Source organism: Nycticebus coucang, chromosome 13 (assembly GCF_027406575.1).
Source record: "Nycticebus coucang isolate mNycCou1 chromosome 13, mNycCou1.pri, whole genome shotgun sequence".
Lineage (NCBI taxonomy): Eukaryota > Metazoa > Chordata > Mammalia > Primates > Lorisidae > Nycticebus > Nycticebus coucang.
Window position 1 is genome coordinate 10,824,528 of NC_069792.1, and position 27,845 is coordinate 10,852,372.

The window sequence follows — 27,845 nt, forward strand, 5'->3', positions numbered from 1 at the left end:
TGGGCAGCACCAATTAAGCTGTTATTCATGGTCATCTCCTCCAAGTCTATTGTTCTATGACAACTGAACTCTAAAAAACACATCTGTGCTGGCATTTTCATCACCCTTCAGGCCGTCTGCATCTCCAGAGTGGAGTCGGCAGGACAAACTCTACCACCATAGAGAAACTGCGTGCACCCCTTTTGCCAGCCACCCTTTTCAGCTGGACCAACCTCTCCTCTTCCTCCCCCTGCTCAGCCAGCATGAGTGGAGAATAAGGATGAAGACCTTTGTGGGGAAACACATCCACTTTTGGTAGTAAAGATCAAGTTGTGTTTTGTCCGGTGTTGGTATCAGGGTGAAACTGGTGGCATGAAGGCAGTTTGGAAGTGTTCTAACTCCATGCCACGAAGTGTAGAAGGACAAAAAGAATTAGGAAGCCTTTTGAAAGCAGATACGAGACAATCCTCCAGAGGTCATTCATGAGGTGGTCTTTGCAGAAACTCTATACAGGAGAGATGGAGCTCCACACAGCTACCTTGAGTTCACATAGATAAGCGACAGCCTCAGATCATGAAGAGTTTCATGTCTGTGGCATCCCTGCGTTCACAGAGCACACTCTCAAAATTATACAGACTACCCACGACAGCTACAGAGAAAAACCATGAAGAAAACTGATAACAATATGTAACATACATTTATTACTTTAAGTAAAAGCCAGGGATGAGGAGCAAGGAATAAGGAATATAGATAACAGGAAAAGGGAGTGTCAGGGCGGAGTAAATGAACATGTTTCCAGGGGGGTGTAAGGGAGTGGCAGGGGAGAGTAAATGAAGGTAGCTCAAAGGTGGACACAGTCCCAGGCAGGTCTCCTCGGCCTTGATGTTCTTGTTGGCCTATTCAAATGGTGGCTCCAGCTCCCAGGAGAAGCTGTGGCTGCAGGACAGAGAGGCAGCTATGAGGCCACCAGGAACAAAATTCAGGTCCCCCGCCCAGGGTCTGCCTGGCAGGCTTGGACACCCGGCGCTCAGCAGACACCATGCACCAGGGACTGTTGGTGACCAGGGAACCACGGCCACAGGCTCTTTGCAGCTGGCCACCAGACAGAGTCCTGAGCAGAGACACAGAAAGGTCCCCCTACCCTCCGCCAACCTTTGCAGGCACTCACAGATTGTACTGGTCCAGTGGCTTCATGGTTTGGAACCAGGACTGGAATTCTTTGTCCAGTTGAAAACAGAAATTATTGGCAGTCACCTGCAGCAACTGCAGCTGCTGGACGATCTTGAAGGCCTGGAGCCAGAGAGAAGGATGGATACTGACTGGGCCAGGGGGGAAGATTCTGAAGGGGCCATGCTGGGGAGGGCAAGGGGCCGATCTCTGGCACCTTTCTCTGGAGTGGTTCCCTTCTCCCCTCCCATCCTCTGAAGGCCCAGTCTGTCCTCAGAGTTGGCTATAAACTGCCTTTCTCCAGGAGTTGGTTTTCATTCCCATCCTGCACGTTTCATGGGGTGGACTGCCCCTTCCCTGACGTCAAACCCTCCCAGGAAATCTACGATGTGGAGGATGCAGCCAGGGAATGTCCTCCCAGGGCAGTCTCTGACTTCCACATGTTGTGCTTCCCCAGAGAGAGGCCCCCAGTTGCCCACCTTCCCCTCTGTGTTATGTGGAGCACATTTCCGTGCAAGGCACAGCCAGTGCCCGGGAGACAGGTCCCCTATCCATGACTCCCCCCTCCTTGGGCTCCCTTGCTGCGTGTCATCCAGGCTCACCGGCCAGGGGACCTGCCCAGAAGGCACGTGCACCCACATCACGACGTGGGTTGTGATGAAGGGGGCGTGGGGGCTGATGCTCAGGGGCCTTCTGACCCAACACTCCCTCATGACAAGCAGGGGCACACAAAATCTCCTTGCACACAAAGAGAGTTTGGAGCCACATGGGAGCTGCCTGAGTGTGGAGGGGCCAATTTCAACTCCTCCCGTGGGCAGCACCTGAGGGAGAGGCTGAGTCCAGCTCAGCCAGACACTCGGGCAGCTCAGCAGTCAGGCAGCTCTGCAGCTTCTGCCTCGGGCGCAGGGACTGGAGGCTGACGTCGGGCCTGATACCCCAGCTCACAGGGCTGCCTGGGAGCAGTTTTGCTGAGTGCTGAGTTCTCAGGGCTCCGTGCAGGAATGTCTCCCCCCAGCCTTAGGATTCTGGTCCCCAGTGTGCCAGCCCTAGGCTCACTCACAGCCACATTATTCTGCGTCCACTTCTGCAGCAGAGTTAGGTCATCGACGAAGATTCCAAGAAAGGGAATGACGCCCTGTGTCATTGGGGTGGGAGTGGTGATGAGCACGCACCTGCAGGTGGCCTTCCCCGTTCTGTTGTCCGGAATCTCACACCCCACCCCTGTCTCCTAGACCCCTCCTCAAGATCTCTGACTTGGAGCAGCCAGACACCTTCAGCTTCCTCCTTCAATTCTATCCCTCTCCTCCCCCAGCTGCACCCATGGTCACCTACAGCCCTGGGATGTTCACAGGTCACAATGTCTTGTGGTCCCGGACCCCACCCTTCCCGTAGGGCATGCTGAGCCCAGCTCTTCCAGGCCTTTGTCCTGGTCCCTCTGCTGAGGGCATTTCAGGCACCAGCTAGAGGAAGGAGGGCCTAGGAGGAGGCCCTTGCTCTCCTGATGGGGACACTCCAGCTGTGGGGGAGGCCCTGCCCTCCGTCCCAGTGGCCCTCCCCCCCCACACCAAAGGAGGCTCACCTTCCGTCTCTGCTGCCTCATCTGGGCTCTCTGAGGGTTTTTTTCCCAGTGGGCCAGCTTGGAGATCCCCAGCTGCCAGGGTCAGGACAAGGTCAGTGAGACTATCTCGCCCTCACTCAGCCACTCCCAGGACCCTGACCTCGCACTGTGGACACCTGGCCACAGTCAGCTGGTGAGGTGCTACAGTCACTCAGTGAGCTCTGGTTCTAGACCCAGCCCTGTGTCCTACACCCACTTGCTGTGTCACTGGGGCACGCAGCTCAGCCCCTCGTTTGTCTGGAGACCCTGCCCCAGCTGCCCACACCACACACCAGCAATAGAGGCCCGGCTTTCTGGAGAATTTCTGGCTGGTTTCAGAAAAGAAAGAAGCCACCACCACCACCACCACGACATTTCCCATTCGCCTGGTGGAAGCTCCATAACCAGAGGGACCAATGCAAGAGCCAGAGCCCTGCTAATTATCCAGCTCGTCCCTGATGAACAGCCAGTAAAGCACCTTCTCTCTTCTGAACAGGACTGGTGACTGGTACTTTTCAGGTAAACGTTGAGTTAGAAAATTAACCAAAAATCACCTGGCCCAGTACCCTTTCCAAATTCCCCTCTCCCTGCCCTCTAAATATTTGCCCCCAGCCCCAGCCCCCTGTACCTTTATCAGCTTCTCCCGGGTCATCCTGTCATCGTGTGCGCACAGTTCTTTGTACGCTCTGGCGCTTTCCCTTTGCAGAGGGGAAAGAAAGTCGGATAAATCAGGGAGTAGCGGGGAGGAGGGCGAGTTCACATTCCTTGAACTGGGAATGAAAAGGATCCAAACTGGCAGGATTTGTGTTTCCTCTGGGCTCCTGATCCCCAGAGGCTCCACAGGACTGGAGCGGGCGCTCACCTGCTGTTCATCTGGCCCAGCCCAATGTCAACTGGGCAGCTCAGATTCTCAGTTTAGATGTGCTGTGCGCTAGACATGGGAATATCTCCAATGTGGCAAAGACCCGTGCCCCACGTGAAGAAAACTTGGTGCTGAGTTAGACCTTCAGTGCTAACATCCCAGTGGACTGAGAGACCCTGGCAGGCCGCCCATTCCCGCCTCCAGAGGTGCTGGGCTCCCCTCCCCTCCCAGTGCAGTGAGGGAGCGTGGCAGACGCGGGAGAGGTGCTGGGTGCAGCTCAGGAGACACACGCCCACCCACCTGGATACTGCCCTCCAGGTTTCCTGGAGACTATGGATGGGCGCAGCCTTCAGGGCTGTGACTATGCCATGCAAAGATGAGTAGTTTCTCAACTTGTAACACTCCTGGGGAGGGAAGAGGATGCACCGTGAGGTGGGGGGTTGGAGCCCCACTGCCCCAGCTGTGCCCCCTGTGCTGACCTTTCCTCTGTGGGGAGGCAGAGGCCCAGGGAGGCACAGGAGAGCAGTCTGGGCCCCAGTGAGTTTCACACTCTGGGAGGACAATTACAGTTCAAGCCAAGGTAGGTGTCCAGGCGCAAAGGGCGCACCAACACTGGGCATGGATGTCAAGGTCAGTGTGCCCCCGACAGGAAGGGGGCTGGGGGCTGTTCAGGGGCTTGGACTCTGTTCAGCAAATTTGACATTGGACAGAGGAGAGAACGAGTGTCCTAGGGCCTCCCATGCTTTACCGGGGCCACCTGGATCCAGCCCCAGCACCCTGGCCCTGTCTCAGGCCCTCCCACGGCTTACCCTGGCCACCTGTATCCAAAGCTCCAGCACCCTGGCCCTGTCCTGGGCCTTCATGGTGCGGGTCTCCAAGCACATGCTTATCACAAAATACACCACAGTATCAAATTGAATGAGGGCAGCGCCGACTGTTGGTGCCAACAGCGCTATGTCCTCCCACTCCAGCTCAATCAGCATGGTGTCCAGGCACTGCCAGGGAAGCAGCTTCTTGAATTGCTCCTGGGGAGGAAGAAAGATCCACATGGGCACGGCCCAGGGGAGCTCTGAGTCTAATGTCACCCCTTGACTCAGGCAGGTGACCAGATTCTGAGCTTTGGCATTGGCTCTCCCAGAGTAGTCGGAGCCCCGGGTTTCATTCCCCTTTCACGGAGGGCGCGAAACGCATAGAGCCAGGCAAGTAGAGAACAGCACGTGGTGTTTCCCCCAGGCCCGCCTCCCGGAGCCCACACTCCACAAGGTGCTCAGCCCGGCCCTTCCCGAGGCCACCTGTGTGCCAGGCCTTCTTTCTGTTGAGACGCACATGGCCCGTGGCAGCCACCTCCAGGGTCTCAGTGCGGGTGTCCGGTCTGAAATGGAGTCTGTGCCAGATGTGTAGTAACTGCTGAGGCTGGTGAGGCCTTCTGGGCGGGGTGCTTAGCAGCCGGGGAGGCGTGCTCAGTGGGCCACCCCTGCATCTAGTGGGCCAGGCCCCCACCCTGTGCTCTGTCCCCTCCCATGGGATGTGCCCAGCAGATGTGTGTAGCTGCCACAGACACAGAGACCGTAAATACAGAAAGAAACTCAAACAGCTGGCCTGGCTCACAAGCCGTGCAGCAGGGTGGGACCAGATCGCTGGCCTCTGGTCAGGGAAGGGGTTTGAGCAGCTGCTCACTGCATCCAGCAGCGTGAGCTGCTCAGCTACGTGTTTTGCTGTGTACGCCAGGATGCTAGACGGCCCCGCCCTGCGCAGCATTTGTTCAGGCACAGTCCAGGGCTGGCTGAGGCCTACGATTGCCTTTGGTTGTGCCTTGCCAGTTGTCACTGGCTTTCCAGATGGCTCTGTCCAGGGTGCTGCCCTTGACCCTGGCCCTGGAGCTGGCTCCATAGACATTGGCAGATCCAGGGATGCAGGCGCCCCTGGCTCCAGAGCAGGCCTCTGCTCGCCCAGATCTGCCAGCGGCGCTGGTTCTATGGCCAGCACTGGGAGGGCCTGTTGTTCTAGAGATTGGGCAGGAGATGGAAAAGGAGATGAAGTCAGCCACATCTGTCACTCCCTACTGGGTTATCCAAACACCCCATTACCTCACCATGACAAAGAGAATTTCAGCCCCAAACTCTACCTTTCTGAAGTTGGTAAACTGCGGCCATCCCACCCTCTGGGTTTGCGCCAATGGGCCCGAGTTGGTACAGCCAGGCAAGGGCGATGGTGGCTTGATGCCCCAGGTATGATGTGGACGCGGTGACCTGTATGTCAGCCACCTCAAACCTGAGCCTTGGAATGTTCACATACTGGTCGCAGACCACAGGGCATCCATCTGGCCAGGAGATTTGGATGGAAGATGTGGTTCTGGGGATGACAAGTGGAAGCTGAGTCAGAGGCCTGCTTTTGCTCTGACACCCTTCCCAGGACAGTCCTGTGTATTTATGTGTCCCTGGGCCTGCTCCTCCAGTCTAGAGGACAGGCTGAACTCCCCTGGCTGTCTCTGCTGCCCTGGCAGGGACAGAACTGGTCATGGGTCAGGATTGGACACACTATTGTGGGCCTCGCCCTCCCCCTGCCCTTGTCACCGCAGATCAACCGCAAGGACCTCTGCACCCCTGGGCCCTCAGGGCTGTGACTGGAGGCCGGAGGGTCAGCAGGGTGCTCATCATCACTCCAGTCTGGGCTCCTGGTGCCGTGGTCGGGGAGGGGGTGTGGGCTGGAGGAGACAGGCAGAGCTGGGAAGGTACATGTGCTGAGGACGGGCCCCTCAGGGGCAGCTCTGCGCCCCGCTTCTCCTCTCTGCAGGGACCTGCCACCCCTCCACAGCTCTAACCGACTCATTTCTTCCCTGAAATCCCCTGACCTTAGCCCTCTCATGAGCATCCTCGACTGGCTGAGACCCAGGTTCTGTTTTGTCTCCCCAGCCACAGTCCACAGAGCCCCATACTCTGAGTGGAAAAGGAGTTCTTTCCTTGGACCACAAAGCATGCCTTTTGAGTTACTCGTGGGGTTCGTGATGGAAAAATCCCAGAATCTGGGGCTTTCTCTGTGCATAGAAGATGCTGGGCGGTCCTCCAGGAGGAGGATGTTACCTCCTCGTGTCTACTCTGACTTCTTGCCTCCCTGCACAGAACTGCAGCCCGAAGACTGTCACCTTCTTTGTTCATTAAATTAAGTTTCTAGAACATGCCTGCACAAGCAGCTGGTTACTGAATGACTCCGGCAGAACCCTGGCAGATATCTAAGTGGATCTCGGGACTCTGTCCCCACCCCAGGAAACCCCTGTTCTCTCAAGGACAGGGACAAGGTGGAAGGAAACTCAAACCTCTGCGAGTGGGACCAGGTTTGCTCTCTCTGTGCTTTTCCCACAAAGGGACACAGACGTATGGGCTACTGAGGTGTGAGGCAGAGGGCGCCTTCTGTGAGGAGACAGACGGTAAATGTGAACAGCCACAGCAGCCCCTGAAGCCTCTCCACAGGGCCAGCAGGGAGGGACCCACCTGCCACCTCTTATTCTATTGATTTTCCTCCAAAACCTCATAAATGTAATCCTCTGACCACTCTCCACTTTTCAGAGGAGTGAAGCGTGGCTCAGGGGACTGAATGACACCCACAGACCTAGTTGGCAGGTGGTGGGCAGCGCTGTGCCTTGGCCACCCACCTCCTGACCAGTTTCTCTAGGAACCATGCCATGGTGTGGATGTTGTGGTAGGAGCCCTGGGAGGTCATGGAGCAGATGGTTTGTGCTGAAAGGCCAGGCACTAGGGAGCTCACCAGCATGTCCCAGGTGGCTGGCTGGGAGGTCCTCATCACTTGGAGCGCCGTAAAGCAGACAGCCAACTCATTTCCATACTTGCAGGGACAAAGAGGGACACACAGTCAGTGATCCTGACCCTCCAGAGAATGGGGTCTGATGCTCAATGCAGGCAGCTCCAGCCCTTCAGAGACTTGTGCCTTTAGAAGTCATGGGTGTCCTTAACTCTACACTTATGACATAAAATGTGACGAGCACAAAGAGCTGCATGAAACCCCTGACACCCTGCAGGCTGCTTCAGGGGGCTTGTTAGGCAGAACAAGAATGCCCCTGCTCAGACACCCTGTATGAAGAGCACAGTGCCCGTGAGGCCCCAAATGACCCTCACTGTGCAAATGAGAAAATTCAGGCTCTGGGATGTCACCTGGCTGTCACCCGCACGTGGGTCAGAGCTGTGGCCCTCCCAGGGAGGGCTGCATGAATTTTCCCCTAAGCTTGCAGCAGTTCAGCCCGCTCTCACTCAGGGAGAGGGTCTTGGCCCAGACTGTCTCCCCCCTCTCTGTGGAGACCATGCACAGGGCCATGCGTCCTAGAACAGGATTCTCCACTGAGAACCGCGCAAGTGTCTGTCTCTGTTGCTTTAAAAGAAGTCTTGAGAGACAGCCTGAGCAACTCGGCTTGGCATAGGGGTAAATGCAGTGAGACCCCAGGGTGGAAGAAAGCTTGTTACAAGACCACAGGGCTGCGGAGGTGACCCAGCGGGGAGAAATCTCAAATAGGTATGCAGAAATGTGTAGGGAAGACTGAAATGTGACTCCCAGGTGTCAGTTGCAAAACTGGAAACGGAAGCAATGATGTGATTGCATTTCCGACCAAACCTACATTGGAAAACACTTCAAACAATATTAAAACCAGGGAGGCTGGCTGCAGAGCAGCAGTGACATTCAAAGACCATTGCTAACCTGTCCGTGCCCCAGGAAGTCTGGAGGTTATACTGAACAGTTGCCAAGCACCCCCTTCCTGGGAGCCCACCTGAGCACATGTCATGGACGGAAATTCATAACTTCATGTCCGATGTCCCCAGAACATGACGGCATTAGGACAAAAGGTCCTTGTAGTTACATGTCCCAAATAACATATGACTGGTGTCCTTATAAGAAGAGGTGCTAAGGACACAGACAGGCATGACAGAGGACCTCTCTGTGAATGCGGAGATGAAACGTGGCCACAGAAGCCAAGGACAGAGGCCTCAGAGAGACCTCCCCAGCCGGCAGTGTCACGTGGGACTTCCAACCTCCAGAACTGAGAGGAAGTCAATTTCTATTGAAGGAGCCCTTCGGCCTTGGGGCTAATTTCTGCCAGCTCCCCGAACTGTCCCAGCCAATTGGGACACAGCAGGTTCCCTACAGCATGGCTGACTGAGAAATAGGATTGTGTCCAGTCAGGCTCCACGGGCATTGGAAGGCTGGGCAGCAGTGGGAAACAGCCTCCCTGAGGTAAAATGGCCAAGACCAGAGGGCAGAGCACCTGCCCGCTGTGGCTACAAGGATCTGTTCCCGAGATGTCACTTTGCAGACAAGAGCAGGCAGCAGCATTGTCTCCTTGTGTGTGCGACCTCTCCCATTTTGTTTAGACCCCCTGGTTTAGTGTTGGCTGTTAGTGTTGGAGAGGCCCGGCTGGGAAGGGAACTGCCTGTCTATTCTGGGAGACCCCCTGGGCCATATTAAAGCTGTGAGAGCAACAACCACATGAGGAACTATCCCTGGACTAGTGTAAAGTGAAAACTACAGGAAGCATTTTCTCTGACATCCCCATAACTACGTGAGTAGTGAACGTGCCTCTTACCAAGTTGCCACTGGGGAGACACTAGGCCGGAATATTTAGGGAGTGGATTGTGGGTCACTCAAGGGGTAAAACTGCCAAGGACAGAGCCCGGGGCATCCCTCTTTGGGTCTGTGGAGACCCCTTTGCGCCCATTCTCACCCCAGTCTGGCGCTGGCCACGGTCGGTGTCCTGGTGCACCAGTTCTTTATCCAAAGATAGAGATTGTGCAGACTCCTCCAGCGGCTCCTCATAGATTACCTCCAGGGAGCTCTGGAAAGAGAGGCCCCGACGTGGGGCCGAGAGCCTTCGATGGCAGCCAGGTGCTCTCCTCAGGGAAACCACCAATCGAGACTCATCTCTATTCTAGCATGGACAAAGAGAGACACACAGTCAGTGACCCTGACCCTCCAGAGAATGGGCTCTGATCCTCAATGCAGGGAGCTCCAGCCCTTCAGAGACTCATGCCCTTACAAGTCATGGGTGTCCACGATTTTACGCTTTTCACCTAAAACGTGATGGGCACAAAGAGCTGCATGACACCACTGACACCTTCCAGGCTGCTTCAGGGAGGTTGTTAGGCAGAACAACAATGCCCTGCTCACACACCATGTATGAGGAGCACTGTGCAGTGAGTCCCCAAATGGCCCTCCCTGTGCAAATGAGAAAACTCAGGCTCTGGGATGTCAGCTGGCTGTCACCAGCATGTGAGACATGGCTGTGGCCCTCCCAAGGAGGCCTCCATGAATTTCCCTCTAAGCTCACGGAGACTCAGCCTGCTCTCACTTGGGGAGAGGGTCTTGGGCCAGCCTGTTTTCCCCCTCTCTGTAGAGACCAGGCCCAGGACCAGACATCCCAGGAGAAAGCTCTCTACTGAGAACAGCGCCAGTGTCTGTCTTTGTTACATTGAACGGATTCCTGAGAAACAGCAACACTGGGCCTGGCATAGGGGCAAATGCTATGAGACCCCAGATTGGAAGAAAGCTTGTTACAGGGCCACAGGGCTGAGCAGGTGACTCAGGGGAGAGAAATCCCAAATAGGCATGAAGACACTGAAATGTGACTCCCAGGTGTCAATCACAAAACTGGAAATGACAGCAATGATGTGATTGCATTTCCCACCAAACGTACATTGGAAAACACTTAAAACAATATTAACACAAGGGAGGCTGGCTACAGAGCAGCAGTGACATTCAAAGACCACTGCCAACCTGTCCGTGCCACAGCAAGTCTGGAAGTTACACTGAACGCAGCCAATACAACTCTCCAATGTAAACTGTTGGCAAGCACCCCCTTCCTGGGAGCCCACCTGAGCACATGTCATGGGCCGAAATTCAGACCCTCATGTCTGATGCCCTCAGAATGTGACTGCATTAGGACAAAAGGTCCTTGTAGTTACATGTCCCTAATAACATATGACTGGTGTCCTTAGAAGAGGAGGTGCTAAGGACACAGACAGGCATGACAGAGGACCTCTCTGTGAATGCGGAGATGAAACGTGGCCACAGAAGCCGAGGAGAGAGGCCTCTGAGAGACCTCCCCAGCCGGCAGCGTCACGTGGGACTTCCAGCCCCCAGAACTGAGAGGAAGTCAATTTCTATTGAAGGAGCCCTTCAGCCTTCGGGCTAAGTTCTGCCAGCTCCCCGAACTGTCCCAGCCACTTGGGACACAGCATGTTTCCTGCAGCATGGCTGACTGAGAAATAGGACTGTGTCCAGTCAGGCTCCACGCGCATTGAAAGGCTGGGCAGCAGCGGGAAATGGCCTCCCTGAGGGAAAATGGCCAAGACCGGAGTGCAGAGCTCCTGCCCGCTGGGCTACAAGGATCTATTATAGAGATGGCACGTTGCAGACAAGAGCAGGCAGCAGCTTTGTCTCCTTCTGTGTGTGACCCCTCCCATTTTGTTTAGCCACCCTGGTGTAGAGTGGCTGTTAGTGTTGGAGAGGCCTGGCCGGGTAGGGAACTGCCTGCCTTCTCCGGGAGACCCCTGGGCCGGATTAAAGCTGTGAGAGCAGCAGCCACATTGGGAGCTCTCCCTGGGCTCATGTAAAGTGAAAACTACAGGAAGCATTTTCTCTGTTATCCCCACAAGTATGTGAGCAGTTTTGATGCATCTTACCAAGTTGCCCTGGGGACACACGAAGGCTGGATTCTTTAGAGAGGGGATTTTGGATCACTCAAGTGGGAAAACTGCCGAGGACAGAGCCTGGGGAATCCCTCTTTGGGTCTGTGGGGACCCCCTCTGTGCCCATTCTCACCCCAGTCTGGCGATGGCCGTAGTCGGTAGACTGGTGTACCTGCCCCTCATCTGAGATCAGAGATTGTGTGGAGTCCCCCTGGGACTCCTCACGGAGGTCCTGCATCGCCACGCACCTCTGCAAATGGAAGGCCCCATGCCGGTGCGAAAGGCATCAATTGCTGCCTGGCACTCTCCACATGGGAAACCCCCTGGGAGATTCTGCTCCCCAGAACGCACACACAGTGGGACGTCTGAACAGACCTCCCACCAGGGAAGAAGACAGATGACAGCTGGATGTCTAGGGATGACATCTCAGTAGACAAATTTATCCTTGACACTCACCTTTCTGACACTCACCCAACAGCCAGGACCTGGAGTTCTGAGGTATCAACCTGACAGCCCCACCAGGTTTCCCATAGGTGACACCCTGCTCCTGTTCAGTGGGGGTCCCCTTGTCTCTTCCTTCCCCAAACATAGTGATATGAGGCGTGTTGACCTCCCCAGATGGGCTCACAGGTGAGACCGTGCCTGCAAGAGACTACCTGGGGCTGCCCTGTGTTACCTGTAGATGCCCCCTGCCAGGTCTCCACAGGCAACGGGAGTAGAGGGAGCGCCAACATCGGCCAATTCGGATAAGGCACCCAATTCGGGCTTTCCGGACGTGAGGATTAGGAGAAGGTGCGACGCAACAGGAGAACATCTTGCTCTCTTGAGCGTCTCCCACCAAATGAGCCGGACACAGGTCTGTGTCTAGAATGTGCGTGCCTGGCTACCAAGGGTTCTAAGTTCTGTTGGGGTCTGTCACCAAGGAAGTGAGGTCACTTTTCCAAGATTCCACATTTGGCCCTCACCCTCTTCACTATGTCTACTCCTCACCTGTACACTGTTATACAAACACAGCCCCCTCAGTGCACGGTCCCCCACCCTGTGGAGACAGGGCTGGCTCTCAATCTCCCTTCCTGACCTTGAAGGTCACCCTAGACAAGTCCTGTGTGTTTTTCCATTCTGTCCCCCAGTCGAAGACGTGCACAGTGGGGATCGTGCTATCCTCTGTATCCTAGGGAATTCATCAAGTGTACTTGAAAACAACGTAGAGAGCTCACGGTGTCTTGTCACCTCTGGATAACACACAGACTTGTGGGTGGAAGAATCACAAGAAGGGGTGGAGACAGAACACTGAATGGTCTCAGTTGGTGAGGTTATTCAGAAAGCCCACCAGATGTTTGAAACAGCTACAAGTTTACCATGTTCTGGTATTAAAGTGATATGAATTCCTTGGGGGGAAAAATAAACATATCTGTTCTAATCCCTGAGAGCACTCTGAGGGAGGGGAATGCAACTGCACAGGTGTGAGTCTCCACCTTCCCTACACTGTCATTGTCTGGGTTTCATAGAATTGTGATTCCCCATCACTTCAAAGCAGGGATAGTCGAAGTGTAAGTCAATCAGTTTACAAATAACCCAGGGACACGGAGAGAACAAGAACGTCTTCTAACCATCTCTCTAACTGTGTAGCATTCTAGAGAGAAACTGAGAAGCAGATTGTAAAGGGAGATTCTACAAATCTGGAGCCCATCAATATGTACATGTATTATAGTGTAAATGCAGAAATTGTCCCATTGGAAAATAAACATGCATCTCAAGTGGACCAATGAACAGTGTAGAAGATTTAATCAATTCTGATAGACATTCTATGTATTCACTCTATTAAACTATGAAGCAAGATATCCTTATAGGATATTTTACTGCACAACTTAGGAAAAATTGTAATCAGTGTAACTGGCTTATTGTACCCTCAATGAATCCCCAACAATATAAAAAATAAAAATAAAATAATTTTATAGAATGGTGTTTTCTACCTAACGAGACAGTTAAAAAAAAAAAAAGAAAAAGAAAAATTTCCATGTTTAATGAGAATGTGTCCAATTCAAAAATGGTCATGTGTAGGATAAACAAGGAAGGTGTTTTGATGTAGCCTTGGTGTAATGATTGGTTGAAATTATGATGATGAAGAAAATCCCTCAAAGAAAATAAGAATACACCTTCCATGATACCACTGACAGCAGATCATCTGCTCCGATAAGTTTTAGATTTCTCTCTTAATTCCTTCTTGTTTTATTTTTTTTCTTTTGACAAGATCATGAAGTAAAAACTGTCCCAAAGGGACCAGAAAATACATGAGCAAATTGTGAAAGTTGCTGTATACCATTTCAAGTTTTCTGTTATGATTTTGATTAAAGTTAATTTTTAAAATATGTAATGATCTTACAAAATAAATGATTTCTTTTTTTGTGACAGAGTCTCACTATGTTGCCCAGTAGAGTGCCGCGACATCACAGCTCACAGCAGTCTCCAACTCCTGGGCTTAAGCGATTCTCTTGTCTCAGCCTCCCAAGTAGCTGGGACTTCAGGAGACTGCCACAGTGCCCAGCAATTTTTTGGTTGGAGTTGTCATTGCTATTTTGCAGGCCTGGGCTGGGTTCAAACCTGCCAGCTCTGCTGTACGTAGCCGCGGCATAGCTGCTGAGCTACAGGCGCCAAGCCACAAAATAAATTATTCTACAAAAAAAAAAGCAATACAAATGTATTAAACATAAAAACTCCTAAAACTTTACGTCAGGGAACTATATCTTGTTCAGCCAGCAAATTGTTATTATTTGGTTTCATATGTTTAAAATATGTCAATATTTATTTATTTATTCATTCATTCATTCATTTCTTAGACAGGATCACACTCTATCACCCTGGGTAGAGGGCTATAGTGTCATAGGTCACAGCAACCTTAAACTGGGACTTAAGGTATCCTCCTACCTCAGCCTCCCTAGTAGCTGAGATTACAGGCGCCTACCAGGACACCTGGCTAATTTTTCTATTTCTAGTAGAGATGGAGTCTCCATCCTTCTCAGGCTGTTCTCCAACTCATGAGATCAAGCAATCCACCCACCTCGGCATCCCAGAGTGCTGGGATTACATTTGTGAGCCACCACGCCCAGCAGAAATATCTAAACATTTAAATCACTTTTCTCAATCTCAGCTAAAGAAAGATGCTGTGAGAAAGCTGAAAGCATGTGGGAACTTTGCAGCATGACCCGCTCACTAATGGTAAAGCAGAAAAGAACAGGAATCAGGAGTCTGGAGTTGGGCACACGAGCCTTTCTTGAACAGTATTCTTACCAGGACTAATAAAATAAATGTGATTTAGCACAATTAAGGGTTCTATACACACACGTGTATGTTCATGTGGTGGGAAACCTGTGGCCTTTTTGATCCTTGTATGCAACTTTTTAAATGAATCCAAATTTTACAGAGCCATTTATTCTCTGGCAGTGCCTGTGGCTCAAAGGAGTAGGGCACCAGCCCCATGTACCAGAGGTGGTGGTTCAAACCCGGCCCCGGCCAAAAACTGCAAAAAAAAAAAAAATTCGATTTTATTCTGTGAAATTTGGATTTGATCAAGGGACCGTACCTGGGGTTCTGAGGGCCATATTGGCCTGAGGCTGGTTTCCCCACCTTTCAAATCTGGATGGTACCGCATGCTGCATGCCTAGGCTGTGGGACATGGCCTGATGATTTTGGACTACAAATCTGTACAGCATGTTCTGAAAATAGTAGGCAATCATGACAGTAAGTATTTGTGTGTCTGTACAGGTCTAAACTTTGAAAAGGTGGACTAAAAATACAGTATAAGAGATTGTTTTCAATGGTATCCCTGCACAGGACACTCAGCATGAAGGAAGCTTACAAAATTAGAAGTAAGTCTGTGGGTAAATCAGCGAGTTAAGGAGTGAGTAATGTTAAGGGTTAGGGGATTATCATATACTGTTGTAGACTTTATAAATACTGTACACTTAGCTACACTAAATTTATATTAAAAAGTATTCTCTCTTCAGTAATAAATTAACCTTACCTTCCTGTATTGTTTTATTTGTACATCTTTGAATTTTGTGAACATACTTACTTTTTTGTAATAAAAGTTTACATAGACCAAATGTACAAAAGTATTTTCTTTCTTTATATCCTTATTCTATAAGCTTTTTCTATTTTTACGATTTTCTTCATCTATTGTACATAATGCAATGGTACATGTTAAAACTATTCAGTGTGGAGCATAAATGTCTTACCATGAAAAATAAGCAAGTCGGGTGCTGGTTATGTTAACAAGTTTGAAGTGAGCTTTGCAACCTGTATATCAATTTAGCACAATGTACCCTATAAATGCATTACTATACACAGTCATGATTTCATAGAATTAAAAATGAAAGTCATTTTGATTAAAAAAAATTGAAGAAGGTAATCAATGGCAAGTGATTTGCCAAAGGTCCAACAGAACGTGGCTAATAAAGGCAGCATTTAAAACTTAAGAAAGGATTTTCTTCTGACCTTTAAAGCTTTTTTGTGACTGGATGCAGTGGCTCATGCTTGTAATTCTAACACTCTGGGAGACTGAAGCTGGTGGATCGCTTGAGCTCAGGAGTTCAAGAGCAGCCTAAGCAAGAGTGAGACTCCATCGCTACTAAAAATAGAAAAACCTAGCCAGGTATTGTAGCAGGTGCCTGTAGTCCCAGCTACTTGGGAAACTGAGGCAAGAAAAGATCCCTAGAACCTGAGAGTTTGAAGTTTGAGGTTGCTGTGCACTGTGACTCCATAGCACTCAACCCCAAGGCGAATGAGTGAGACTCGGGCTCAAAACAATAACAACAATTTTCTTTTGTTAAATAATAAGATGCAGGCACACACATTAGCCTAGTCCTACACAGGGTCAGGATCATTGCTACCACCTTTTCAGCACCACATGTTGTCCCACTGGAAGGTCTTCAGGGAAAACAACATACACTCAGACATCTCCTACAATAACAATGCCTTTTTCTAAAATACCACCTGAAAAACAAACCGAACGTACCAGGGATAGAGTTTTGGGGCAAGGGTCTACAAAAGGAAGAGGAGGCCAGTCCATGGATTGGGAACACTTTATTAGCTGAGACAGGAGAAAGAAAGGGTAAAGTGCAGTGAGCCCAGGATCCAGCTGGGCTCTTACACAGTCTCAGGAGACTTTTATTATCCCGTATCAGTAGGCCTGAATGTGGCAGAGGGTTCAGGGTGTCATTCCTTCCACAGAGACACTAATTTTTATACTCCAGGAAAATCTAGGAGTTGTTCCCTTAATTGGCCACTGGAGTCCACGAAGGTGTCAGAATAAAGGTTACTGCTCAGGAAGATGCCTGACTGCAAACCTCGGCAGAGGCTCCTGACCAGAGGAAGGAAAAGTGGACAGAATTGGATGCTATGAAGCCAACGGTGGAGAGCTGAGCCAACAAAGAAGTTCAGCAAGCTGTAAGTCCAAGGAAGAACATTCAAAAAAAAAAACCAAATTACAGATACAAAGCCTACTGACTGGAGGACAGGAGACCCCTCCCCCATGTAGGAGGCCCACCACAGCCTGCGAGCAAGCGGGGAACTAAAGTCCTCTCATTTTACCTTGCTGGAGAGAGCCACTAAAAACCAGATTTCTTTCTCCAGATAGGTCCCACTTATGAACCTAGACACAACACCACCACACATAAAATTGAACAGATATTTTCCCCCACAAGTCCAAACTCCCAGTCTACCCTTGCCACCTAGCATGGCGGTCTGAAATTCTGCCCCCTGCAGAGGGCACAGTGTTCGGTCTTTTCCTGAGTGATTGGGGCATAGTGTTGACCACCAAACATCAGGATGGAATCTGTGAGTACCAGGGGAAAAAGAGGTTATGAGAATAAAGGGATACTCGATGGGAGGAGGAACATGCCCTGGTTATGACTATGCACAGCCAGTGGTGGTATTGACCCTGAGTTCAGGCTATGCCTGGTGGGATGGGGTGCAGAACCCACAGTGGGACAGTGGTTGCCCCATGTGGACTGAGTTCAGTAGGCAGGGCTGGGCCTGTGAGCAGAGGCTTGCCAGGAATGGACTGAGTCCTGAGGGCAAGAGCATGTTCCCTGACACCAACAGAACCCTCCAGCAGAAGCTTGCTGGGTGTGACGCAAGACCTGAGGGCTGGAGCGTGGTCCCCAGTCTACAGCAGGGCAGTGAGCAGAGGATTTCAAGACCAGCCTGAACAAGAGGGAGATCCTGTCTCTTCAAAATAGCCAGGCATTGTGGCATGCACCTGTAGTCCCAGCTACCAAGGAAGTTGAGACAAAAGAATCACTTGGAGCCCAAGAATTTGAGGTTGTGTGAGAATCACTTGGAGCCCAGTAATTTGAGGTTGCTGTAAGCTATACCATGGCATTCTACTAAGGGCGAAAAAGAAAAATTCTGTCTCAAAAAATAAAAAAATTAAAAAATAAGCAGGGTTGAGTTGCCAGATCCACCATTTTTAAAACTCATTTCATCTCTGGACTACTATGTCAGTCAATAAATGCTCTTATTTCTTTTTTTTTTTTTTTTTTTTTGACCAAAAGAGAGAGAGAGAGAAATACTTGAAGCTTCATTGAATTTCAAAAAGTTAAAGCGTTTGTGGGCAAAATCTTAAAGATTACAAAATAGGGGCAGCAGATGTATAAAAAAGAAATGCAATTAGTGAAATCATGGCTTCTGCATTCCAAGGAAGCCAGATACGGGACAGTGCAGTGAGGTGAAGGTAAACAAATATCTCATCTAGGGACAACTGAGTTTAATCAAGAAAAATCGCTAAACCCGATGTTCCTAAATCTAGTCCCTCCAACTGGCTGCCCAGCTACAAACCTGAGAAGTCAAGAACATTATTATGTTAAGATAAATTGAATAAATTGCTTCACACTTTGTGATTCACACATAAAGAGAAATCAACAGGAATCTATGGAAAAATAATGCATAACAAGTAGAAGGAAATACCATCGTGATGATCGAAAAGGTGGAATGATGTTTGAAACAACATTATCACTGAAACCAGAAGCAAAATCATTGTTAACATTTGACATCTTCTATAAATTATAAGTAGACATCTCCATAAAGAAATGTAGAGAGCCATCCGGGTACAGTGGGGTGATGTGACTGAAAGGCAGGATCAGGCTAAAACAATAAGATATGAAAAAGGAAGTGGAATAGGCCAAGATAAAGATGGATTCAGAAGGCATTAAATTTTTAAGCTTCAACCTACATTAGAAATTGTTTGAAACAAAACAAAAGAAAGTCAAATCAATTTCATAGAAGGCAAACTTTATAAGTTTTTCAAAAGTATAAAGAACAAGGAAATAGAGATATCATAGAATGAAAGAAAATAATGGATATTAAGGAAAATGGCTAGAGCAATTGAAAAAGAAAGAATAAACAGAAATGAAAGTGAAAGTAAACCTTAGACTATAGTTCAAGTGTTCAAATGGCTCACCGAGCAAGTAACCTGGTGGATGTGAGCTGCACCAAGAGAGAAGGTTGAAGAACGCACATCAACCCCGCTGAGGCAAGCTGCCACCACAAGGATACAAACAAAAGGTACGAAATCCATCACCAAGAGGACAGGAGTCCCCTCCCCCATGAGAACAGCTCAGACTGCCCCACAAACAAACAAGCAGAGTTCAAAGGTCCTCCCACTACACTCTACACTCCCAGAAACCCTCTAAAACCTGGACCTCCCTCCCCTACTAGGGTGCCACGGCATTCTCCTGCCAGGCATAAAACTGTATAAAACTGTGTATATTACCTACCTGCAACTCTGAGCTCCCAGCATTCCCCTCCACTCACACTCTGAGGTCTGGAGGCCTGGCCCCCAGGAGTCCAGATTCTTGGGTGATTTCTCGAGGGATGTGGACAGTGCCTAAACTGCAGGTGGTCAGTGCTGACTCTGGGGCACAAGAGTGAGGAGAGGATGGTAGGCTGAGAGGGACACACCCGAGCAGCAGTGCCCTGAGGCACAGAGCAGCAGCCGTCTTTTAGCAACAATACGGCTCACTCCCAGATATTCTGAAGCCACATACCCTGTCTCCCTGGGCAACCAGAGGAGGCCAGGCATCTACTCAGGTGGCAACCACTGCTGAACAGATCTGGGACGGAAACGCAGGCCCCGTGAGTAAAGGATTTGCCTGAGGGAGTACCTGCCTGGGTGGTGCGCAGGGACTACATACTCACTCACAGAACCGGGAAGTACCCAGAGTAGAGCTGACCCAGAGGACCCCTTTACTGAGCCAAAGATGCACCCGGCTCTCAGGGGATCATCAGCCTATAGAAAGGAAGGCAGCAGGATAGAACTGACAGGTAACCAAATACAAACTTGCAGGAGCAAAGACAGGGCCTGAAGCGCAGGCTCTGGGAACTCAAAACAGCTTCTCTTCTACAGGGGATTTAGTAGGAACAGAACAAATTCCCGCAAAGATTTTCTGTTCTGTCAGTAACATCAATCAGGGGTGGGACTAGAACTAAGTGAACACTCCCCAGCCTCCATCAAGTGCCCGAGGTTGTCAGGCCTCACCTCCTCCTGCTAGATAGAGGCAGAGTGCAGCAGAATGACTGAGCAGAAATAGATTTCCTTGTGATTCAGGCATGTACAACCCCCTGAAGTATCTGTTCACTACAGGAAACTGGGTCAGCCAACTGCAGGGCTATCAGTGACTGAGCGTGACAGCAGTGCAAGGTGGAGAAGGAGGCATCAACCTTCCCAGACTGATCTATTTGCTGGGTGGCTCCTCCTGACTCCACGCAGCACTGGAGCAAGCCATATCAGAGTAGTCACCAAACCCCTGTGATCCAGTTGCCAGAGACCTTTTAAACTCTCCCACCTGAGATAGGTGCTGACTGAGACAATTGATTTGGACCTTTTGAACTGAGCCAATCGCCTGAGGGCTATTCAGGTGGTGCCCTGGCTGTGTGGTTGTAGGAAGGTTTCCTTTTCCAATTGTTGCCTGTTGGGGGCAGGGTGACTTAACTGCTGATATTTCTCCACAGGTGAGACTTCAACCCAGAGTAACTGTATCACTAGGGTTAAACAGAAAACAGCTGAAAACAAGAAAGAACCACTTAGCCCCACAACACCAAACAGGGCCCCAGTTTCTCAGGCCATAGCACTGTATGGGTCCTCGACAAACCTCCAGGGGAAAAATCAAATGGTGTAAAACAATCATGGGGTGGAATCGGTGGAAAAACTCTGGTAACGTGAATAACCAGAATAGATCAACACCCCGAGGAAAGATATGGCAGATGTAACTGAAGATCCCATTCATAAACAACTGGCCAAGATGTCAGAAATCGAATTCAGAGTTTGGACTGCAAACAAGAGTAATAAAGTGGAGGAAAATTTGGAATTAGAAATTCGAGCAGCAATTCAAAACTCGGAATTAGAAATTCGAAGAGAAATTCAAAAGTTGTCTCAAGAATTTAACGAATTTAAAGACAAAACCACCAAAAATTTTGACCCACTGAAGCAAGAATTTGCATTCTGCCAAGATCTGAAAAATGCAGTAGAATCCCTCAGTAACAGAGTGGAGCAAGCAGTAGAAAGGATTGCTGACATTGAAGACAAAGCCTTTGAACACTCCCAAACTCTCAAAGAGGAAGAGAAATGGAAAGTAAAAACAGATCATTCTCTCAGACAGATCTTGGATAATTCGAAGAAGGCTAATATCCTCCTCATTGTAATTCCTGTAACTGATGAAGTGGCCTTCCAAGGCACAGAGCCCCTTCTCCATGAAATTATGAAAGAGAATTATCCAGACATGCCAAAAGATTCAGAAATTCAGATAGCAGACAGTTTCAGAACCCCAGCATGACTCAATCCCAATAAAACATCCCCCAGGCATATCATAATTAACTTCTCTAAAGTTAACATGAAGGAGAAAATTCTCAAAGCAGCCAGACATAAGAAATCCATTACCTACAAAGGGAAGACTATTAGAATGACTGGAGATCTCTCTGTTGAAACTTTTCAAGCCAGAAGAGGGTGGTCATCGACTTTTAATCTCCTAAAGCAAAATAACTTTCAACCCCGGGTCCTGTATCCAGCTAAACTGAGTTTCATTTATGATGGAGAAATTAAATACTTTAATGACATTCATATGTTGAAGAAATTTGCCATAACCAAACCAGCCCTTCAGGATATTATCAGACCTATCCTTCATAATGACCAGCCCGATCCTCTACCACAAAAGTAAACTCACTCAGAAACTTTGGATCAAACTCCAACTTCCACAGTGGCAAAAGGATTAAAAATGTCTACTGGACTTTCAAAAAACTCAATACCCAAAATTTCACCAGACTTATCAATATTCTCCATCACTGTGAATGGCTTAAACTGTCCTCTAAAGAGGCACAGGTTAGCTGACTGAATACAAAAACTCAGGCCAGATATTTGCTGCATACAAGATTCACATCTCACCTTAAAAGACAAATATAGACTCAGGGTGAAAGGATGGTCATCCATATTTCACACAAATGGTAATCAGAAAAAAGAAGGTGTTGCAATATTATTTACAGATAGAATAGGCTTTAAACCAACAAAAGTAAGGAAGGATAAGAGTGGTCACTTCATATTTGTTAAGGGTAATACTCAATATGATGAGATTTCAATCATTAATATCCATGCACCCAACGACAATGCACCTCAATTTATAACAGAGACTCTAACAGACACGAGCAACTTGATTTCTTCTAGCTCCATAATAGTTGGAGATTTCAAAACTTCTTCAGCCGTCTTGGATCGATCCTCCAATAAGAAGCTCAGCAAAGACATTTTAGATTTAAACCTAACCATCCAACATTTGCATTTAGCAGACATCTACAGAACAGTTCATTCCAACAAAACTGAATACACATACTTCTCAACAGCCCATGGAACACACTCCAAAATCCATCACATCTTGGGTCACAAGTCTAACCTCAGTAAATTTAAAGCAATAGAAATTATTCCTTACATCTTCTCGGACCACCATGGAATAACATTTGAGCTCAGTAACAACAGGAATCTGCATACTCATACAAAAACATGGAAGTTAAATAACCTTATGCTGAATGATAGCTGGGTCAAGATGAGATTAAGAAGGAAATTGCCAAACTTTTGGAACAAAATGACAATGAGGACACAAATTATCAGAAACTCTGGGATACCGCAAAGGCAGTCCTAAAAGGGAAATTTATAGCACTGCAAGCCTTCCTCAAGAAACAGAAAGAGAGAAAGTTAACAACTTAATGGGACATTCAAGCAACTGGAAAAGGAAGAACATTCCAACCCCAAACCCAGTAGAAGAAAAGAAATAACCAAAATTAGAACAGAATTAAATGAAATTGAAAACAAATGAATTAGACAACAGATCAATAAATCAAAAAGTTGGTTTTTTGAAAAGGTCAATAATATTCCATGGTGTACAGATACCACAATTTATTGATCCATTCGTGGATCGATGGGCACTTGGGCTTTTTCCATGACTTAGCAATTATGAATAGGGCTGCAATAAATATTCTGATACAAATATCTTTGTTATGGTGTGATTTTTGGTCTCTGGGTATATGCCCAGTAGGGGGATTACAGGATTGAATGGCAGATCTATTTTTAGATCTCTAAGTGTTCTCCAGCCTTAAAGAAAGATGGAGACTTTACCTCTTTCATGTTTACATGGATGGAGCTGGAACATATTCTTCTTAGTAAAGTGTCTCAAGAATGGAAGAAATAGTACCCAATGTACTGACCCTTATTATGAAACTAATGTAGGACCTTCACATGAAAGTTATATCCCAGTTATAAGCTAAGAATAGGGACAAAGGGGAAAAGGAGGGGAGGGAGGGGGCAGGGAGGGGGGCAGGAGGGGGAAGGAGGGGGATTAATGGGATTACACCTGCGGTGCATCTTACAAGGGTATATGTGAATCCCACTAAATGTGGAATGTAAAGGTCTTAGCAAAATAACTAAGAAAATGCTACAAAAGCTATGTTAACTAATGTGATGAAAATGTGTCAAACGATCTATGAACCAAGTGTATGGTGCCCCGAGATCATACTAATGTACACAGCTATGGTTTAATAAAAATAAAAAATAAATAAAATAAAATAAAAAAAAGAAAAGGTCAATAAAATAGATAAACCTTTGGTCAACTTAATCAGGAAAAAAAGAGTAAAATCTCTAACCTCATCAATCGGAAACCACAAAGAAAAAATAACAACAGACTCCTCAGAAACTCAAAAAATCCTTAATGAATATTACAAGAAAATTTGTTCTCAGAAATGTGAAAATCTGAAGGAAATTGACCAATACTTGGAAACGTAACACCTTTTAAGACTTTGCCAGAATCAAGTGGAAATGTTGAACAGGCCCATATCAAGTTCTGAAATAGCATCAACCGTACAAAACCTCCCTAAAAAGAAAAGCCCGGGACCAGATGGTTTCACGTCAGAATTCTACCAAACCTTTAAAGAGGAATTAGTACCTATATTACTCAACCTGTTCAAAAGGTAGAAAAAGAAGGAAGACTACCCAACACGTTCTATGAAGCAAACATCACCCTGATCCCCAAACCAGGAAAAGACCCAACAAGAAAAGAAAATTATAGACCAATATCACTAATGAATATAGATGCAAAAATATTCAACAAGATCCTAACAAACAGAATCCAGCAACACATCAAACAAATTATACATCATGACCAAGTCGGTTTTATCCCAGGGTCTCAAGGCCGGTTCAATATACGTAAATCTATAAATGGAATCCAGCACATAAACAAATTAAAAAACAAAGACCATATGATTCTCTCAATCGATGCAGAAAAAGCTTTTGATAATATCCAGCATCCCTACATGATCAGAACACTTATGAAAATCGGTATAGAAGGGACATTTCTTAAACTGATAGAGACCGTCTACAGCAAACCCACAGCCAATATCGTATTGAATGGAGTTAAATTGGAATCATTTCCACTCAGATCAGGAACAGATAAGGCTACCCATTGTCTCCATTGCTTTTTAACATTGTAATGGAAGTTTTAGCCACCGCAATGAGGGTCAGAAGAGATCAAACTTTTGCTCTTCGCAGATGATATGATTGTATATCTGGAAAACACCAGGGATTCTACTACAAAACTCTTAGAAGTGATCAAGGAATACAGCAGCATCTCAGGTTACAAAATCAACATTCATAAATCGGTAGCCATTATATATACCAACAATAGTCAAGTTGAATAAACAGTTTAGGACTCTATTCCCTTCACAGTAGTGCCAAAAAAGATGAAATATTTGGTTGTTTATCTAAGAAAGGACGTGAAAGAGCTCTATAAAGAGAACTATGAAACTCTAAGAAAAGAAATAGCTGAAAATGTTAACAAATGGAAAAACACACCATGCTCATGGCTGGGAAGAATCAACATTGTTAAAATGTCCATACTACCCAAAGCAATATATAATTTCAATGCAATCCCTATTAAAGCTCCACTGTTATACTTTAAAGATCTTGAAAAAATAATACTTCATTTTATATGGAATCAGAAAAAACCTCGAATAGCCAAAACATTACACAGAAATAAAAACAAAGCAGGAGGAATCACGCTACCAGACCTCAGACCATACTACAAATCGATAGTGATCAAAACAGCATGGTACTGGCACAAAAACAGAGAAGTAGATGTCTGAAACAGAATAGAGAACCAAGAGATGAATCCAGCTACTTTCCGTTATTTGATCTGTGACAAGCCAGTTAAAAACATTCAGTGGGAAAAGATTCCCAATTTCACAAATGGTGCTGGGTGAACTGGCTGGCAACCTGCAGAAGACTGAAACTGGACCCACACCTTTCACCATTAACTAAGATAGACTCTCACTGGATTAAAGATTGAAACTTAAACGTGAAACTATAGAAATACTAGAAGAGAGGGCAGGGAAAACCCTTGAAGAAATCGGCCTGGGCGACTATTTTATGAGGAGGACCCCCCGGGCAATGGAAGCAGCTTCAAAAATACACTAGTGGGACCTGATCAAACTAAAAAGTTTCTGCACAGCCAAGAACACAATAAGTAAAGCAAGAAGATAGCCCTCAGAATGGGAGAAGATATTTGCAGGTTATTTCTGACAAAGTTTTAATAACCAGAATCCACAGAGAACTCAAACGTATAAGCAAGAAAAGAACAAGTGATCCCATCGCAGGCAGGGCAAGGGACTTGAAGAGAAAATTCTCTGAAGAAGACAGGGGGGGAGACAAGATGGCGGACTGAAGCCAGCTTTCAACAAAGGCTCCCGTCCAGAAGGAGAGTTAAGGGACAGGAATTTAGTAAGTATGCTGGTGGACTTGAGCCTCACCAAGAGAGAAGGCTGAAGAACGCACATCAACACCGCTGAGGCAAGTTGTGATCACAAGGACTCAAACAAAAGGTACAAAATCCACCACCAAGCGGACGGGAGTCCCCCTCCCCCATGAGACCGGCTCTGTAGCCCCACAATTGAACAAGCGGGCAGAAATTAAAGCCCCTCCCACTACACTCCACGGGAGAGACCTTCTAAAAACTGGACCTACCTCCCCTACTGGGGTGCCGTGGCCTTCTCCTGCCGGACATAGGGCTGAATAAAACTTTGGGAATCCTTTGCCGGCAACCCTGAATCCCCGGCGCTCCCCTCCCGCCCACTGAGGTCTGGAGGCCTGTCCCCCAGGACTTCGGATCCTTGGGTGATTTCTCAAGGGGAGTGGGCAGTCCCCAAGTTGCGACTGGTCAGCATTGACTCTGAGGCGCGCCGAGTGAGGAGAGGGCACCGGGCTGAGGGGGAGTCACGCCTCGTGGCACTTCCCTGCGGTGCAGTGCACCAACCCTCCCCGGGCATAGGGGACCCAAGACTGAATCAGACTCTGGCCTCCCCGCTGAGAGCTGAGAACCCCTACTCTCACTCGGGGTCTGAGGGCCTATCCCCCAGGAGTTCGGCTCCTTGGGTGATTTCTCGAGGGGAGTGCACAGTGCCTGAGCTGCGTCAGGTCAGCGCTGACTCTGGGACACGTGAGCGAGGAGAGGGCACTCCGCTGAGGGGAAATCAAGCCTTGGCGGCACTTCCCTGCAGTGCAGTGCAGGAGCCCTCCCCGGGCACAAGACTGAATAAGACTCTGGCCTCCCCGCTGAGAGCTGAGAGCCCCTACTCTCACTCGGGGTCTGAGGGCCTATCCCTCCGGAGTTCGGCTCCTTGGGTGATTTCTCGAGGGGAGTGCACAGTGCCTGAGCTGCGTCAGGTCAGCGCTGACTCTGGGATACGTGAGCGAGGAGAGGGCACTCTGCTGAGGGAAAATCAAGCCTTGGCGGCACTTCCCTGCGGTGCAGTACAGCAACCCTCCCCGGGCATACGGGGCCCAAGACTGAATCAGACTCTGGCCTCCCCGCTGAGAGCTGAGAGCCCCTACTCTCACTCGGGGTCTGAGGGCCTATCCCCCAGGAGTTCGGCTCCTTGGGTGATTTCTCGAGGGGAGTGCACAGTGCCTGAGCTGCGTCAGGTCAGCGCTGACTCTGGGACACGTGAGCGAGGAGAGGGCACTCCGCTGAGGGGAAATCAAGCCTTGGCGGCACTTCCCTGCAGTGCAGTGCAGGAGCCCTCCCCGGGCACAAGACTGAATAAGACTCTGGCCTCCCCGCTGAGAGCTGAGAGCCCCTACTCTCACTCGGGGTCTGAGGGCCTATCCCTCCGGAGTTCGGCTCCTTGGGTGATTTCTCGAGGGGAGTGCACAGTGCCTGAGCTGCGTCAGGTCAGCGCTGACTCTGGGATACGTGAGCGAGGAGAGGGCACTCTGCTGAGGGAAAATCAAGCCTTGGCGGCACTTCCCTGCGGTGCAGTACAGCAACCCTCCCCGGGCATACGGGGCCCAAGACTGAATCAGACTCTGGCCTCCCCGCTGAGAGCTGAGAGCCCCTACTCTCACTCGGGGTCTGAGGGCCTATCCCCCAGGAGTTCGGCTCCTTGGGTGATTTCTCGAGGGGAGTGCACAGTGCCTGAGCTGCGTCAGGTCAGCGCCGACTCTGGGATACGTGAGCGAGGAGAGGGCACTCTGCTGAGGGGAAATCAAGCCTTGGCTGCACTTCCCTGCGGTGCAGTGCAGGAGCCCTCCCCGGACCGTAGTATTGCGTGAAACTGAATGAAACTCTAGCTTCCCCCCGCCCCACTCCCAATCCGGGTCTGGGGGCCCATCCCCCAAGAGTTCTGATTCTTGGGGGATCTCTTAAGGGGTGTGGACCCAGCACAAACTGCGGCCGCTCAGTGCTGACTCTGGGGCGCGGGACAGAGGAGAAAAGGGTCGCCTGAGTGCCCACACCAGAGCAGCAGTTCCCTGGAGGTAGATCAACAGCCGTTTTTTCTTTAACGGCAGAACGCTCACTTCTGGATATTCTGAGGCCACACCCCCGTCTCCCTGGGCAACCAGAGGAGGCCACCGGTGACACGGCTCACAAACCCGGAAGCCTCCAGGGCGGGGCCGACCCAGAGAGGTGTTCAGACGCAATTCTCCAGCAGCAAAGACGTTTGAACTCAAAACAGCCCGTCTCCTGTA

The 27,845-nt window shown here is 49.0% G+C and overlaps 1 protein-coding gene across 1 annotated transcript; it reads right to left on the bottom strand.

The window, feature by feature from the left end:
- Positions 1 to 784: 784 nt before the first annotated feature.
- Positions 785 to 4,654, bottom strand: LOC128563285 (ral guanine nucleotide dissociation stimulator-like). Its single transcript, XM_053558643.1, has 7 exons — positions 4,415 to 4,654; positions 3,906 to 4,009; positions 3,372 to 3,441; positions 2,726 to 2,797; positions 2,207 to 2,281; positions 1,148 to 1,269; positions 785 to 915 (listed from the first exon to the last, which is right to left on the bottom strand). Exons 1-7 carry the CDS (start codon positions 4,652 to 4,654, stop codon positions 876 to 878), a joined length of 723 nt encoding a protein of 240 aa, XP_053414618.1. The 3' UTR covers positions 785 to 875.
- Positions 4,655 to 27,845: the final 23,191 nt, after the last annotated feature.